General features: G+C 34.4%; 1 protein-coding gene across 1 annotated transcript in view; it reads right to left on the reverse strand.

Moving 5' to 3' along the window:
* Positions 1–19,231, reverse strand: part of AK9 (adenylate kinase 9) — a 170,258-nt gene that overhangs the window by 52,572 nt on the left and 98,455 nt on the right. Inside the window, exons 25-26 of the mRNA XM_044675407.1 lie at positions 13,313–13,532; positions 1,517–1,587 (exon numbers count right to left, since the gene is read on the reverse strand). Of these exons, the coding sequence (XP_044531342.1) occupies positions 1,517–1,587; positions 13,313–13,532 (291 nt within the window). The remainder of the gene's footprint in view (positions 1–1,516; positions 1,588–13,312; positions 13,533–19,231) is intronic.

Here is a 19,231-nt window from a genome sequence, read left to right on the forward strand (position 1 = left end):
CATTGTTGGGTTTGTATCCCAAAGAGATCATAGATAAACAGACATGTACAAAAATATTTATAGCTGCGCTTTTTGTGGTGGCAAAAAACTGGAAAAGGAGGGTATGTCCTTCAATTGGGGAATGGCTGAACAAACTGTGGTATATGCGGGTGATGGAATACTATTGTGCTAAAAGGAATAATAAACTGGAGGAGTTCCAGGCGAACTGGAGAGACCTCCGGGATCTGATGCAGAGCGAAAGGAGCAGAGCCAAAAGAACATTGTACACAGAGACTGATATACTGTGGTAAAATTGAATGTAATGGGCTTCTGTACCAGCAGCAATGCAATGACCCAGGACAATTCTGAGGGATTTATGGTAAAGAATGCTACCCACATTCAGAGGAAGGACTGCAGGAGAGGAAACATATAAGAAAAGCAACTGCTTGAATGCATGGGTCGGGGCGGACATGACTGAGGGTGTGGACTCGAAACTACCACACCAATGCAACCACCAACAATTGGGAAATTGGTCTTGATCAAGGACACATGACAAAACCAGTGGAAAAGTGCGTCGGCCATGGGTGGGGGGAGTGCGGGGGGTGAAGGGGAAAATAGGAGCATGAATCATGTAACCATGTTAAAAATGATTATTAATAAATGTTAAATGAAGAAAAAAAAAAAAAAAAGAAGAGTTGTAAATAGAAATAATAGAGAAGGCTAACTTTGGGCATATGCTTGAAAAGAAGAGGTTTCTTTTAGGTCCCAGGTAAAATCTCACTATCAAGAAGTCTTTCCTAATTCTCCCTTGATGCTAGTCTCTTGGCACTAAGATCAATTCCATTTTATGCTGTGTGTATCTTATTTATGCATAACTGTTTGCATGTGGTCTCCCCGGTTAGACTCAGCCACCCCACTGTTCTACGATTTCCCCAACTTATTTGCAAATCTTATACGACTTCAAGAGAGTCTTCCAATTCCCAGTTAAAGAAAATACTGCAATATATTTGCAAGATATATGTTGATTATGTTTACTTTGAGGTTTGGACACAACCAAAGTACATGTTGCTGTGGGAATTCATTCTCTCTCTGCTGAGCTGTTGAACATGGCCACATTTGAGCATTAAAACATCAGGTTTTTGTGCTATGCGTTCTAAGCAATATAGTCAGGCAACAAACATACACTTACTAGTACCAGGCATTGTGCTGGGCACTGGGGATGAGACTAAACAAGAGATTCTTAGCAGGAGAGGCAGATTTCCATAATATATAAGAAAGTAATGTCACTTACCATTTTAAAGTCATTTTTTGGAGGGAAATTTGGCAAGCACTTAATTTTTGATGTGACATGCATTTAGATAATGTGACATGCTTGATGTAACAAGCATTTGGATAAGTAGAGAAAAATCAACTTTGTACAGATCTCTGTGTCTTTTACAAGAAATATTGAAAGTAAGAATAAAATCTAACAAAGAAATACTTTAAAACTGGCTTCTGGTAGCATTGTTGGTTGTATACCATTTGAGTTTCTAGTTACGTTCTTACCTCTTTTTTTTTTTTCTCTCTCTCTGCTATAAGTTCAGCCCTTCTTTTAGCAATCAAATCATCCTGTAAAAGAAAGAATAGCTTTAATTTTCTAAGGGACAAAGGGATCCTAGGAAAGAAAGAATAACTTTAATTTTGATAGGAATAAAGATTGAGTCAAAATTAATTTCTATCTATGAATATAGTATTTTAAAATCTGGGAGCTACAACCCCCTTGGATGACTTATGAATAAGCTGGGGAAATCTCAAAGCACTGGGGTAGCTCTCTTTCTGTTCTTTTCCTTTCTTGGTGAATGAACCACTACCCAGAAACATGGTCCATCTCTTTCTACTTTTTCCTTCACAGACAAGGTGTTTTTTTGAGTGAGAGACAGAGACAGAAACAGACAGAGGGAAAGACAGAGACAAAGAGAGAAAATAGTGATGGAAGAATGGAGAAGTCCTAAATCTGAAAACGTACCAATTGTCTATAAAAAAAAAAGTAGATATGCTTTGTATGAGTATACCATGGCCAGCTAAAGTGTGATAAAATGATGTGTCCCATTGGATGTTTAGATAATCCTTCCTTTAGGTGGTTATTTGTTACATCCTGCAACTTGACATGAATACCAATCAGCATCTTTGGGGTTATGGACCCCATTGTCTTACCATCTTAGATATTAGAGTAGTTCTGGAAAACCTAGGATATATCAGATCAGTACTAGAGGATGGCTTTAGATAGACTCAAGTCTAGGGTGAATCCATGGAAGCAAATGATTTCTGAATGTTCCTGGGGCTTTTATCAGCTCAAATTAATCAAGTATGTCCAGTCAGTTTGAGAGACACTATGACTCTTTATGGAGTTTCTAAATATACACACCTCTTTTAAAATTTAGTGTTGGGGTAGCTAACTGTCTCAGTAGGTTGAGAGCCAGGTCTAGAGATGGGAAACCCTGGGTTCAAAGCAAGCCTTGGATATACTTTCTAGTTTTGTGACCCTGAGCAAATCACTTATATCCAATTGCTTAATCCCAGTTACTCTTCTGTCTTGGAACCAATATATAGTATTGATTCTAAGATAATAGAAGGTAACAGTTAAAAAAAAAAAACAAAAGCAAAACTTCACATTTAATATAGATTTGTTGAGGATCTTGTAGTTTCTTAATCAAATAATTACCACAACAAACACAAACTATAAGCTAAATAAAATATTTAAGTATTATACTGTACATTTATTTTATTCAACTGAATCTATTCTCCTATTTTTCTCTCTCGTTTAAGAAAATCCATTAGTTGATGAACCAATTGGAAGTTACAAAGTAGATTTAGGCTTGATACAAAGAAAACTTTCTAGCAGTTTTCTCAAAGTTGAATGGGCTTTCTTGGCAAGTGGTGGGTTCCCTTCATATTGGTGAGCTTCAAGCAAAGATTAGATGACCACTTTGTTGGGGATGTATAGTGGATTCTTATTGAACTATGAGTGGGCTATTGAAGTAGGTTCCAACTCTGAGACTGATTTTGTGAAATACACAGTGAGACTTTAGAATGAGACACTAAAAAAATAAACATACAAGAACTCTGATATTCAAATGGCTATTGTTCTTTAAAATTAAGCAGCTTGGGAAGCTGTACACTTGCTCCAATAATGCTTAAAGCATCATTGGAATGTTTGTTGCTTAGAACATTTCTGAATTCCTCTTTGAGAATTGCCCTAAAAACCAATTATGAGTCACAAAAGAAAATTAGTCACATTCCTTTATAGTTAACCTAGTCTGTGGTTACCTAAACTACAAACAAAATTATCTTTCTTGAGCACCACATTCATTAGACTTTGAATCTTTGAATAAGAATATTTTGTTTCTCAAAATCCATCCTCAAAATGATGATTTGCCATTATAATGAGATTCATTTCAATGTAAAAGTTCTGGCATGTTTTCCTTTCTTTCTTCCCCTTTCTTTTCTTTCTTTCATAACCCTTACCTTCTGGAAGACAGAAGAGCAGTAAGGACAAGACAATGGGGTTAAGTGACTTGCCCAGGGTCACACAACTAGGAAGCATTTGAGGATGGATTTGAACTCAGTTCCTCCCAATTCCAGGCCTCATGGTCTATACACCATAGTACCAAGTTGCCCCAAAGTTTTTCTTTAAAAATTTTTATTGATGCCTTTTGTTTTCATATCATGATAATTTCCATATATCTTGTCCTTGCTTAGAAAATTGATCCTTGACTTATTCAAAAGAAGCGAAAGAAAAACAATTAATACTATGACCATGTTAACAGCGTATATTTCAATCTGTTTGCATATTTCCTTACTTTTCTTTTTTTTAATTTTCTTTTTATTTTTAAAAAATTTTTTTTCCATGGTTACATGATTCATGTTCTTGCTCTCTCTCCTCCAAACCGCCAGTAGCCAAAGCACATTTCCACAGGAGTTTACACCCAAATCATGTCCGCATCAACCCATGTGTTTAAACAGTTGTTTTTCTTCTGTGTTTGCACTCCTGTAGTTCTTCCTCTGAATATGGAGAGCTTTCTTTTCCATAAATCCCTCAGAATTATGCTGTGTCATTGCATTGCTGCTGGTATAGAAGTCCACAGTGTATTGGTCTCTGTGTACAATGTTCTTCTGGTTCTTCTCCTTTCACTCTGCATCAATTCCTGGAGATCTTTCCAGTTCACATGGAATTCCTCCAGTTTATTATTCCTTTGAGCACAATAGTATTCCATCACCAGCATATACCACAATTTGTCTAGCCATTCCCCAACTGATGGGCATACCTTTGTTTTCCAGTTTTTTTGCCACCACAAAGAGTGTGGCTATAAATATTTTTGTACATATAAAAGTCCCCTATGAACTCTTTGGAGTACAAACCCAGCAATGGTATGGCTCAATCAAAGGGCAGGCATTCTTTTAGCACTCTTTGGGCATAGTTCCAAATTGCCATCCAGAATGGTTGGATCAATTCACAACTCCACCAGCAGTGCATTAATGTCCCAATTTTGCCACATCCCCTCCAACATTCATTATTCTCTCTTGCTGTCATTTTAGCCAATCTGCTGGGTTTAAGATGATATCTCAGAGTTGTTTTGATTTGCATTTCTCTAATTATTAGAGATTTAGAATACTTTTTCATGTGCTTATTGATAGTTTTGATTTCTTTATCTGAAAATTGCCTATTTGTGCCCCTTGCCCATTTATCGATTGGAGAATAGCTTGATTTTTTTTTTTTGTACAACTGATTTAGCTCTTTGTATATTTGAGTAATTAGACCTTTGTCAGAGTTTTTAGTTATAAAGATTTTTTCCCAGTTTGTTGTTTCCCTTCTGATTTTAGTTGCATTGTTTTTGTTCATACAAAACCTTTTTAATTTAATGTAATTGAAATTATTTATTTTACATTTTGTAATTTTTTTCTAACTCTTGTTTGGTTTTAAAATTTTTTTAAATCCTTTCCCAGAGATCTGACAAGTATACTATTCTGTGTTTGCCTAATTTTCTTATAGTTTCCTTCTTTATAGTCAAGTCATTCACCCATTCTGAATTTATCTTGGTGTAGGGTGTGAGATGTTGATCTAAACCTAATCTCTCCCATATTGTTTTCCAATTTTCCAAACAGTTTTTGTCAAATAGTGGATTTTTGTCCCAAAAGTTGGGCTCTTTGGGTTTATCATACACTGTCTTGCTGACATCACTTACCCCAAGTCTATTCCATTGATCCCCCCTTCTGTGTCTTAACCAATATCATAATGGGTTTTTTTTTTCATTTTTTTAAACCCTTACCTTCCATCTTGGAGTCAATACTGTGTATTGGCTCCAAGGCAGAAGAGTGGTAAGGATAGGCAATGGGGGTCAAGTGACTTGCCCAGGGTCACACAGCTGAGAAATGTCTGAGGTCAGATTTGAACTGAGGACCTCCCATCTCTAGGCCTGGCTCTTAATCCACTGAGCTACCCAGCTGCCCCCAATAACATATTGTTTTGATGACCACTGCTTTATAGTATAGTTTAATATCTGGTACTACTAGGCCACCTTCCTTCATGGTTTTTTTTTTCATTATTTCCCTCGATATTCTTGATCTTTTGTTCTTCCAAATGAACTTTGTTATAGTTTTTTCTAATTCTGTAAAAAAGTTTCTTGGTAGTTTGATAGGTATGACACTAAATAAGTAAATTAATTTGGATATAATGGTCATTTTTACTATGTTAGTTCATCCTACCCATGAGCAATCAATGTTTTCCCAATTGTTTAGATCTAGCTTTAATTGTTTGGAAAGTATTTTGTAGTTGTGTTTGTATAATTCCTGTCTGTTTTGGTAGATAGATTCCTAAGTATTTTATATTGTCTAGGGTGATTTTAAATTGTGTTTCTCTTGCTGGTGTTTCTGGGGGAAGATCTTTCATCAAAGCTCATTAAATCCATCTGCTTAAATTAGAGAACAGAAAAAGAAAAAATATGAGTAAACAACAGAAAAAGAGAAAAGAAATGACAACTGACAGCTTCTTTCAAGGATGTGAAAAGAAAGCAAACAAAATAGAAGAAGAGGAAGAAGTTCCAGTCAATTGGACACAGGTTTTGGAAGATCTCAAAATTCATTTAACTCAAGAACTTCAGGAACTCAAAAAGCAATCAAGAGAGCTGAAGACAATTTGAAAAAGGAAATACATGGACTAAAACAAGAAAATAAAGACTTAAAAGCCAGAATTGGCCAGCTTGAAAATGAAGCAAAGAAGGCAAAAGATGATCTATAAAGAAAATCAGACCAGAAGGGGAAGGATGACCAAAAAGCCAGGGATGAAATTCAGTCTTTATAAAGTAGAACTCAACAACTAGAAGCAAATGACTTCACAAGGCAGCAAGAATATATAAAACAAAATTTAAAAAATGAAAAATTTGAGGAGAATATGAAACACCTCATTGATTCAACTAAAGATCTGGAGAACAGAACTAGAAGAGACAATTTAAGAATTATTGGTTTACCAGAACATCATGACAAAAAAAAAGTTTAGACATTATCCTACAAAAAATTTTCAGAGAAAACTGCCCAGACATTCTCAAACAAAAGGGAAAAGTGGAAATTGAAAGAATCCACAGATCACCTCCTACATTTAATCCACAACTAACAACTTCCAGGAATATTATAGCCAAATTCAAAAACTACCAGACAAAGGAAAAAAGTATTACAAGCTGCTAAAAAGAAGTCATTTAGATACCAGGGATAACACAGGATCTTGCTGCATGTACATTGAAGGACCAGAAGGCATGGAACATAATATTCCATAAAATAAGAGAATTGGGTCTACAGCCAAGAATCAACTATCCAGCAAAACTGACTATATTATTGCAGGGGAAAATATGATCATTCAATAAAATTGAGGACTTCCAAGCATTCATAAAGAAAAAACCAGACTTAAACAGAGTGTTTGCTGCCCAAACACAGAACTTAAGAGAATCACTATAACGTAATTAAGAGGGGGTGGGGAATCTTTTCTTTAAGGGACCCAGTAAGTTCAGTCAATTTGTATTCCTAGAAGAAAAGAATATATTGGCAAATATTAAAAATTGTTATTATCAACAAGGTAACTATAAGAAGTTTACATAGAGGGAACAGTGACAAATTGTATAGGATGAAATGTCAAGATATATATATATATATAAACTAGAGGGGAAAAAAAAGAAGGTAATATTAAGAAAATTGGGAAAACAAACAAAGTGGAGTAAATTTATATTCCATAAAGAAGCACATGGGGCAAACAGGGAAGAATAACCAACCATACAGTGGAAGGATAAGAGGTTGGAGAGAGGAAATATTTAATACTTAAGTGCATTGAAATCAACTTAGAGAGGGAAGAACAATCAGATCCATTGGGGCAGAGAATTGATTTGAGCCCTATAGAGAAGTAGAAGGGTAACAAAACAACTGGTGGGGAGGGAAGCAACACTAGGAAGGGAGAGGGTGGGGGTGTAGCTAAAAAAGACCCTAAAGAAGAATAGGAGGGGAATAAGAAGGGAGAGGGGAGAAAGAGAAGTACAAAATAAGGGAGGGGATTAGGGGAAATGATTAAAAACAAAACACTGGTATAGAAGGAAATAGTGAAAGAAGAAAGGGCAGGACAAGGAGAGAGAATCAAAATGTCTGGGAATACACAGTTGATAATTATAACTCTGAATGTGAATGGGATGAACTCGGCCATGAAACAGAAGCAAATAGCGAGTGGATAAGAAACCAAAATCCTATCATATGTTGTCTAAAAGAAACACACATGAGACAGGCAGACATACATAGAATAAAATTGAAAGGATAGAGCAATATCTATTGGTCTTCAACTGAGAAAAAGAAAGCAGGAGTTGCAATCATGATTTCTGTCAGAGCCAAAGTAAAATTAGATTTGGTTAAAAGAGATAGGGAAGGTAATTATATCCTAATAAAAGGCAGTATAAACAATGAAGAAATATCAGGTCTCAACATGTATGCACCAAACGGTATAGCATCCAAATTTCTAAAGGAGAAGCTAGTGGAGCTCAAGGTTGAAATAGCAAAATTATACTAGTGGGTGGCCTCAACCTTCCCCTATCAGATCTAGACAAATCAAACCAAAAAGTGAATAAGAAAGAGAAAAGAAAGGTGAATGAAATCCTATAAAAATTAGAGTTAATAGATATATGGAGAAAAATAAATAGGGACAAAAAGGAATACACCTTCTTTTCAGCACCACATGGAATATTCACAAAGATAGACTATGTGCTAGGGCATAGAAACATGGCAAACAAATGCAAAAAAGCAGAAATAATAAATGCAACCTTATCAGATCATAAAGTAATAAAAATAGTTATTAGTAAGAATACATGGAGAGGCAAACCAAAAACTAATTGGAAATTAAATAATATGATTCTTTAAAATTAAGTTAGTGAAAGAACAAATCATAGAAACAATTAATAATTTCATTGAAGACAATGACAATGACGAGACTTATTAACAAAACCTATGGGACACAGCCAAAGAAGTTCTAAGGGGAAATTTTATATCATTGAATGCATATATTAACAAATTAGGGAGGGCAGAGATTAATGAACTGGGAATTGTAAAAGTGAAATTTGGGAAATGTCATCTTTAAGTAGATATATGTATTTTCTATGGAAATTGTCAAACTACATTTCCCGTGGTCCAACAGGTTTCCATTTCTGGTTCTTTGGGCGTGGGGACACCTATGTCTCCACGCAGAGAAGAGTTTATGATCTCCTGGGTTAGGGGGGGTGGTCTCTTGGCCAGCAGACTGAGGAAGAGGTAATAATGACTGGGGCGGCAATTTTGAATTCTTACAAGCACATGGTCTAATGACTTTATCTATCAGCATGGCTTTAATTAAAATACTAATTTATAGTATTATAGCAGCCTTTATAATTTTTTATCCTTATAGAATGCAACTTAAAAAAAGAAAATGAACAAATTAAAAATCCCCAGATGAAAAATAAATTATAAATACTAAAAATCAAAGGAGAAATTAATAAAATCAAAAGTAAAAGAACTATTGAATTAATAAATAAGACTAGAAGCTAGTATTTTGGAAAAAAAAACAGATAAAATAGACAAATTACTAGTAAATCTAATAAAAAAAGGAAAAAAGAAAACTAAATTAACAGTATCAAAGATGAAAAGGGAGACCTCATCTCTAATGAAGAGGAAATTAAGGCAATCATTAAAAACTATTTTGCCCAATTATATGGCAGTAATATAGCAATCTAGGTGGTATGGATGAATATTTACAAAAATATAAATTGCCTAGATTAAGAGCAGAAGAAATAGAATACTTAAATAATCCCATATCAGAAAAACAAATTGAACAAGCCATCAAAGAACTCCCTAAGAAAAAATCGCCAGGGCCTGATGGATTCACAAGTGAATTCTATCAAACTTTCAAAGAACAACTAATTCCAATACTATACAAATTATTTGACATAATAAGAAAAGAAGGAGTCCTACCAAATTCCTTATATGACACAAATATAGTACTGATTCCAAATCCAGCCAGACCAAAAACAGAGAAAGAAAACTACAGACCAATCTCCCTAATGAACATAGATGCAAAAATTTTAAATAGAATACTAGCAAAAAGACTCTAGCAAGTGATCAAGAGGGTTATCCATCATGATTAGGTGGGATTTATACCAGGAATGCAAGGATGGTCCAACATTAGGAAAACCATACTCATAATTGACCATATCAATAAACTAACAAACAAAAATCACATGATTATCTCAATAGATGCTGAAAAAGCCTTTGACGAAAATACAACACCCATTCCTATTGAAAACACTAGAAAGTACAGGAATAGAAGGACCTTTCCTAAAAATAATAAACAGTATATACCTAAAACCATCAACAAGCAATGGGGATAAATTAGAAGCCTTCCTAATAAGATCAGGAGTGAAACAAGGATGCCCATTATCACCTCTATTATTTAACATTGTACTAGAAACACTAGCAGTAGCAATTAGAGAAGAAAAAGAAATTGATGGTATTAAAATAGGCAATGAGGAGACTAAGTTATCACTCTTTGCAGATAATATGATGGCCTACTTAAAAAATCCTAGAGAATCAACTAAAAAGCTAGTAGAAATAATCAACAACTTTAGTAAAGTTGGAGGATACAAAATAAATGCACATAAATCATCAGCATTTCTATATATTTCCAACATATCACAGCAGGAAGAGTTAGAAAGAGAAACACCATTTAGTTACTTTTCTGCTGGGAGGAGGGAAGTTTATTTCATCTATGGTCCAGGACCAAGATTGGTCATAACAATCACTCAGAGTTTTGCTTTCTTTTGGTATTCTTTTCATTTATGATACATACAAAATATATGTATTTATAAACAAACACACACATTCTGTTTTTCTGGTTCTACTCACTTCAGTTTGCACCAGTAAATCAAATTTTCCCATTTTCCATGAATTTTTCATGTTCATAGATTCTCACCTCATAGTAAAATTTAATTACATTCACATATCATAATTTGTTTGGTACCATCAATTGTACCATCAATGGGCATCATTTTGTTTCAAGTTCTTTGATAAAGTCTGGCATGATTAAAAAATCATTCTCATTACCTCATAATCAGATTTTGTATTTATAAAGTTCAAAACACTGTAGAGGAAGAGTTATATAATCTCTTTTCTGTTTTCAAGGTAGTCATAATTATACAGAGAAGGTATAACATATATAATCTAACCAACAAGTCAGTAATTGAAGAGATAGCTCCTCAGCACATAGTTAAAAATGAAACAGGTGCATGAAGTTCAGCAGGAAAGGATCTCTGGGCTAGAACATTTTTGGAGGCAAAATATCATTTGGTTTTGAAATTTAAATGGGATTTGCAAAGGAGGAAAAGAGTGGGGAAGATATTCCATAGCATGGAAATGGTGGTGAGAAGTGGTATGAATAAATACATGGTGGTGAGAAAGTCCTTATACAAGAGAAGTGAGAAGTTTGGAGTAAAGTTCATTTATGGGAGAAATAGGAGATAAAACATATGGGAGGCAGATGGTAAAGGGGCTTAAATGCCAAACTGAGCCACCTATCTGAAGTCAATATGGCATCTCTGAAGATTTCTGAGCATGAGAGTTAAATGATTAAAAGTACTTTTTTAGGGGCAGCTACATGACACAATGGATAGAGAGCTAGACCTGGAATCAGGAGGACTTAGGTTCAAATCCTTCCTCAGATACTTCCTAGTGGTGTGATCTGGGCAACTTTGCTTGTTCTTTTGTCCTAGAATTGTTACTGGGAAAGAAGGTAAGGTGGCTTTTTGTTGTTGTTTTTTAAAGAAATTCTTTATAAAGAAACAATGTGGAATAGAGTAAAGAGAGTCTAGAAAATAGGAGAGTGATTAGTAGTCTATTAAAATAATTCGAGAGTGAGGCAATTAGGACCTGAATTAGCTTGCTCACAATAAGAATGTAAAAGAGAGGATTTGAGAAGTATCATGAACCAGCTTCTGGAAGCTTTTGCTTCCCCCCACCCCCATTCCAGATTCACTACAGTCTCTAGAAGTGTGAAGCAAAAGAATAGGTCTGGGATTGGTATTCAGTATTCATCTTGAACTGGATTTCCTATAGCCATCTTAAACACATTATGTCCCCAACTGAACTAATCTTCTTTCATGCCCCCCTCCACCCCCTATGACTCAACCCTCCCTTCTTCCTTACTTTCCTAATACCATAGGGTGCCAACATCCTACCACTCGGGCTTATAATCTAGGTGTCATCCTTGACCCCTTATCCAATCTGTTGTTAAGTCCTACTGGGTCTATCTTCACATTTTTCACTTATCCCCTCCCTTCTTCGCCATGACATTGCCCTCACTACAGTATAAGTTCTAATCTCTTTCCTGGACTGCTTCAAAAGCCTTCTTATTCATCTCCCAGCCTCAAGTGTCTTCTCACTTTAGTTTATCCCCCATTCAGATACAAAAACCATCTTATTAAAGCACAGAACAGACTAATGTTACCACCCCAATTCATTAAACTTGTGTCTCCCTTTAAACTCCAAGGTCAAATATAAAATCCTCTACTTGGCTTTTAAAGCCCTTCAAAACCTGGTCTCTTCCTATCTTTCCAGGCTTTTTATACTTTACTCTCCTCTAGATTTTTTGCAATCCAGTAATACTGGTCTTCTTGCTATGCCTTAAACCAGTGGTTCCCAAACTTTTTTGGCCTACTGCCCCCTTTCCAGAAAAAATATTACTTAGCACCCCCTGGAAATTATGAAACTATTTATTGAACTCAGAATAGAATGTAATACAAAAAAAGTGTGGCCATCACTGCCTCCCTGGATTGCTGCAGCACCCACCAGGGGGTGGTAGCGCCCACTTTGGGAATCACTGCCTTAAACAATAGGATCCATCTCTTTATTGTGCAAGATGCTGAGAGTTTACATTAAAAAAAAGAGAGTATGATGAAAACAAATCAAAAGAGTATTTATTCAGTACTTAATTGTGTGTTTGGCACTGTGTTAAGTGAAAAAATACCCACAAGATAAAAACATTTCCTGTCCTTAAGCTCATTCAGTTGATTATTTCCTTGAAAATTTTACTGGACTTTCTTTAGTGTATGTTTTTATTTTAAAAAGATATACAGGGGGCAGGTAGGTGACCTAATGAATAGAGAGCCAGGTCTAAAGACAGGAGGTCTGCTCTCAGATACTTCCTAGCTGTGTGAGTTACTTAACCCCCATTGCCTAGCCCTTACTGTTCTTCTTTCTTGGCTGAAAGAAAATTTTATTAAGCAGATTTAGCTTGTTAATGCCATTTCCTTTCACAACATTCATGATACATTTGTTATTGGTGGATCTAATGGATTTGTTAATATTTGGGATCCATTCAACAAGAAATGATTGTGTCAATTCCATTGGTATTCCACTAGTAGAGTATCACTTGTCTTCCGTAATGATGGAACCACACTTGCAATAGTATCATCATACATGTATAAAATGGATGACACTGAACATTCTGAAGATGGAATCTTCATTCACCATGAAAGATGCAGAAACAAAGCCTAAGGAATATATTTAATCTCAAAAAGGTTTGGAGTGACTAGCTCAAGGTCCCAGATAGAAGAAAAGAAGTCACATATGGCCATAAGGACAATGGCGAAAACTTGGCTTCATGTTCCCTACTTCTTCTATTTACCTACCTTGAAGCTTTCTAACAATATAGGTGTGTTAGGAACATTCCTTAGAGTAGTACTATAAAATCTGATATTTAGCAAAAAAAAGTGATGGTAAAGGTTTTTTTAAAAAAATATATGCATACCCTAATTTTTGCCTTCATTTCTTTAATAATTTTATTTCTTCCAGTCCTTTTTGCTTGTTTGTCTTTCCATTTTCCAATAGCTTCAGGAAGTAGGCGATCTATAATATCTTGTTCTTCAACTACTAGACCAATGGCAACATCTGGGCAAAGTCCACGCTCACCTAGAAATTGTACTTCATCTAAATTTCGTGGGAATCCATCCAGGATAAATCCTGTAGAGCTAGATAAAAAAATTGTAATTTGCTTTATTTTTCTAATTCAGCATTTGAGATGAAATTACATTTTTAAGTAAAAAATGTAGCAATTCTATGTAAACATATATACACAAATATTTTAAAAAGTTTTTAAAGTTCTCAATGAATCTTTTAAAGATTATTTCTGCTTTTGCTTTTTCTAATTTTATTTTCTAATTTGTTGTTTTATTACATTTATTTTGAAAGAATAAAATTATGGAAGTCCAAAGTGTATACTGATCCAATTTATTGAAGTTAGAATATTGAAGAGATGGGGCAGCTGGGTAGCTCAGTGGATTGAGAACCAGGCTTAGAGAAGGGAGGTCATAGGTTCAAATCTGGCCTCAGACATTTCCCAGCTGTGTGACCCTGAGCAAGTCACCTGACCCCCATTGCCTACCCTTACCACTCTTCTGCCTTAGAGCCAATACACAGTATTGACTCCAAGACGGAAGGTAAGGGCTTAAAAAAAAGAAATATTGAAGAGAGCTAGGATTTCCATAAAAACAACAAATAAAAATATAAAAGGGTAGGAAAATGGATTTAAAAAGCCACAAGGAGATAAAAATCAAAGTGAAAAAGTAAGCAAAACAAGGCAGATCTTTAGTATGAGAAAAAAGTTATACAGCAACTGAATTCCAAAAGTACTTGAAGCTTTGGTGAATGGAAAAGAAATAATGTAGGAAATCCGGGGAGACATCTTTTAGGTATAAACAGCCCATTAAGTAAGAATTTACAATGCTCATAAATACATATGACCAAATAAAAGAACCTTTAGAAAGCAAAAAAAAAAAAATCAAACCCAGAGGGTAACCAAGCAAAAACTGACATTAAAAAATGACAGAAAATAATGAAATAATGACTATTAGTATGGAGAAATCAATAGAGAATTATAGAGGTAATCAACAATAGATTTGTTGTAGTGAAAATCTGAGTTGTACATGATACGGAGCAGCTGGAAATACAAGCACACACAAAAACAAAGCTGAATATATATGCACACAATATATGCATATACTATAGAATATATATGTATTGTGTATATATTATATATTCAAATTGCTTAAAAAATCCTAGCTTCCAGTGGACAGTTCTGAAAAATATAATCATGAAGTAGTCTCAGAACTAAGGATATTCCAAAGAACTTAGGAAAGCAAAAGAATAAGAAAAAGAACAAAAGAAAAGAAAAAAGAATGCATATCAGGAAATTGTCAAAGACAGTTCTCAAGCACTGGTAAAAACAATTACTCAATCAACTAGCATTTATTCTGTGGCAACACAGTCCTAAGCAATCCAGTGAAATAAAATTTTAACAAACTCCACAGAATCCAGACTAGGAGGAAGCCAAGACTTAAAGCACCAAGACACATTATAATTAAACATCAGTTAAAACAGGAAAAAGTCTCTCAAGCTACATAGTACAAAAATCATTTACCAAAGGGCAATACCTAGAATCATAAATCACTTTTTTGTTGTGTTGGTCATGTCTGAAAATGTATGTCTCATTCTGTATCTAAAATCCATCTCTTTATACCAGCAAGTACAGCAAGCAGAAAGTATCTTTAGATTTTGGGACTAATTTTTTGGTCAATGTAGTGACTGGAGTTTTGTTATAATAACTATTAAAAGTTCTTCTGCTTGTACTCAGCTCATTCTGCATCAGTTCTTCCAAATACTCCTAGGTTTTCTGGCATCCATTATTTTTGTCATTTCTTATGGCACAATAATATTCTATTACATTGATGTACCATAATTAATTTAGACCTTTCTCAATTGATGGCCACATAGTTTGTTTCTAGTTCTTTACTACAAAAAAGTACTACTCTGATTTTAAACAATTCCCTCTGTCTTTGATCTTTTTGATGTATATGCCTAGTGGTGATATTGATGACACAAGATTAATACTAATATTATAGATTTACATCTAGTTCAAAAGTTTCACTTTGAAGACACAGAGTCTGAAAGAGCTCAAAAAACTCCTTCAAAGATCAATTAAGAAAGGTAGAAGAATGGGGGCAGCTGGGTAGCTCAGTGGATTGAGAGCCAGGCCTAGAGACGGGAGGTCCGAGGTTCAAATCCGGCCTCAGACACTTCCCAGCTGTGTGACCCTGGGCAAGTCACTTGACCCCCATTGCCTACCCTTACCACTCTTCCACCTATAAGTCAATACACAGAAGTTAAGGGTTTAAAATTAAAAAAAAATTAAAAAAAAAAGAAAGGTAGAAGAAAAGTGGGGAAGAGAAATGAAAGAGATGCAAAGAGAAAGGAAAGTGATGCAAGAAGAAATGGGCAATTGAAAGAGGAAAATAAAAAACTGAAGGAGGAAAATGAGATCTTAAAAATCAGAACTGACCATCTAAAAACTAATGATTTCATAAGAAATCAAGAAACAAAGCAGAATCAAAGGAATGAAAAAAAAAAAAAAGAAAACATGAAATATCTTATTGAAAAAAACAACTGACCTAGAAAATAGATCTAGGAGAGACAATTTGAGAAATATTCGACTACCTGAAAGCCATGATGAAGAAAAAACCTTGGACATCATATTACAAGAAATGATCAAAGATAACTGCCCAGAATTATCCTGGAACAAGAAAATAAAATTGAAATTGAAAGAATTCACAGATTGCCTCCAGAAAGAAATCCTCAGTTCACAACTTCCAGGAAGGTAATAGTGAAATTCAACAGTCACCAAGCCAAGGAAAAAATACTTCAAGTAGCCAGAAAGAAACCATTCAAAAACCATGGAACTACAATCAGAATCACACAAGACCTAGCAGCTTCTATATTAAAGGATTGAAAGGCATGAAATATGATATTCAGGAAGGCAAAAGGATTTGAGTTTACAACGCAGAATCACGTATCCTGCAAAACTGAATATAGTCTTTCTGGGGGAAAATGGTCATCTAATAAGATAGAAGATTTCCAAGGATTCCTGAGGAATAAGTCAGACCTAAACAAAAAATTTGAAGTCCAAACATGAGACACTAGAGAAGCCCCAAAAGGTAAATAAAAAAGAGAAAATTTAAGGGATTCATTAAGGTTAAAATGTTTATATGTCTACATAGAAAGAGGATTTCTATAATCCTCAAAAATTACTCTTAGTAGTGGAGAAGATAGAAGGAATTTACTCAGAAAGAGGGTGGAGAAGTAAACTGATTTTGAGGATATGATGTATATGTAAATGTGATGATAAGGAATAATATGTATGTATGATATGGTATGTATGCATATGAATGACATGTGAAAAAATCAATCAAGCACTGAAAGTGAGGGATGCACTAAGAGAAAAGGGAAGGGAGAGGTAGGATGGGGTAAATTATATAACATAAAGAGGTATGAAAAATCAATACAAAGAGGGGAGGATAAGGGTGGTTATGGGCAATGCTTAAACTTTACTCTTATTGTAACTGGCTCAGGGAAGGAAAATTAAGTATACTTCATGGGGTAGAGAATTCTATCACCCTACAGAGAAGTAGAAGGGGAATAAGACAAGGAAAGGGAGTGGTAACTGAAGGGAGGGGGAATGAGGGGGCATGACAAAAAGCAACATATTGGTCAGGAGGAAAAGAATGAAAGGGAATAGAGCAGGATCTAAAGAGGATAATACTATGGAGGGCAATACACAATTAGTAATCATAATGTTCAATGTGAATGGGATGAACTCACCCATTAAATGGAGGCAGATAGCAGAGTGGATTAAAAATCAGAATTCTAATATGTGTTGTCTATAAGAAACACATTTGAGACAGGGTGACACGCATAGATTCAAGGTAAAAGGCTGGAGCAAAATTTTTTATGCATCATCTAAAGTAAAAAAAAGCAGGAGTAGTAATCATGATACCAGACAAAGCCAAAGTAGAAATTGATCTGATTAAAAGAGATAAGGAAGGAAATTATATTTTGCTAAAAGGTACCATAAACAATGAAATAATATCATTACTCAAAATTTATGCACCAAATGGTATAGCACATGGATTTCCAAAGGAAAAATTAAAGGTGCTCAAGGAGGAAATAGATAGCAAGACCATACTAGTGGGGGATCTCAACCTTCCCCTTTCAGAAATAGATAAATAGAACCAAAAAATAAATAAGAAAGAAGTAAGGGAAGTAAATGAAAAGTTAGAAAAATTAGAATTAATAGATATCTAGAGAAAACTGAACAGGCATAAAAAGGAATATATCTTCTTCTCAGCATTACATGGTACACATACAAAGATCAACTATGTACCAGAGCATAGAAATATTGCAAAAAAATTCAGAAAAGCACAAATAATAAATGCCACCTTTTCAGATCATAACCTGGATAAATAATAATTATAATGAGATAAAAATTATAATTAACAAGAGTCCATGGAAAAGCAAATTTAAAATTAATTGGAAACAAAATAATTAATTCTTCAAAACTGGTAAATCAAAGAAAAAATCATAGAAATAATTATGTACTTCATTAAAGAGAATTACAATGAGGAAACATCATATCAAAACCTATGGGATACAGCCAAAGCAGTACTTATGGGAAAATTTATATTGCTGAGTGCCCATACCAAGAAAATAGAGAGGGTAGAGATTAATGAATTGGGCTTACAATTTCAAAAATTATAAAAAGAACAAATTAAAACCTCCCAGATAAAAGCTAAATTGGAAATCCTAAAAATTAAAGTAAGAATTAATAAAATTGAAAGTAAAAGAACTATGGAACTAATAAATAAGAGTAGTAGCTGGTACTTTGAAAAAACAAATAAAATAGATAAAGTACTGGTTAATCTAATAAAAAAGAAGAGAATCAAATGAATAGTATCAAAGATGAAAAGGGTGATCTCACCTCTAATGAAGAGGAAATTAAAGTAATCATTAAGAAGTATTTTCCTCAATTACATGTCAATAAACATGACAATCTAGGTGAAATGAGTAAATATTTACAAAAACATAAATTGCCTAGAAGATTAACAAAAGAGGAAATAGAATACTTAAATAATCCCATCTCAGCAAAAGAAATTGAAGAAGCTATCAAGGAACTTCCTAAGAAAAAATCCCCAGGGCCAGTTGGATTTCCAAGTGAATTCTATCAAACATTCAAAGAACAACTAATCCCAATAGTATACAAATTATTTGACAAAATAAGCAAAGAAGGAGTTTTACCAGATTCCTTTTATGACACAAATATGGTTCTGATTCCAAAGCCAGGCAGACCAAAAACAGAGAAAGAAAACTATAGATCAATCTCCTTAATGAATATAAACACAAAAATCTTAAATAGAATACTAGCAAAAATACTATAGCAAGTTATCACAAGGATTATTCACTATGATCAGGTGGGATTTATACCAGGAATGCAAGGATGGTTTAATATTAGGAAAATCATCCACATAATTGACTATATCAATAATCAATTCAACAGAGATCATCACATCATTATCTCAATAAATGCAGAAAAAGCCTTTGACAAAATACAACACCCATTCCTATTGAAAACACTAGAAAGTATAGGAATAGAAGGGCCAGTCCTCAAAGTAATAAACAGTATATATTTAAAACCATCAGCAAGTATCATCTGCAATGGGGGAAAGTTAGAAGCCTTCCCAATAAGATCAGGAGTAAAGCAAGAACTTATCACCTCTATTATTTAATATTGTTTTGGAAATGCTAGCAATGGCAATTAGAGAAGAAAAAGAAATTCAAGGGA

The sequence above is a fragment of the Gracilinanus agilis genome, chromosome 4 (genome assembly GCF_016433145.1).
Source record: "Gracilinanus agilis isolate LMUSP501 chromosome 4, AgileGrace, whole genome shotgun sequence".
Lineage (NCBI taxonomy): Eukaryota > Metazoa > Chordata > Mammalia > Didelphimorphia > Didelphidae > Gracilinanus > Gracilinanus agilis.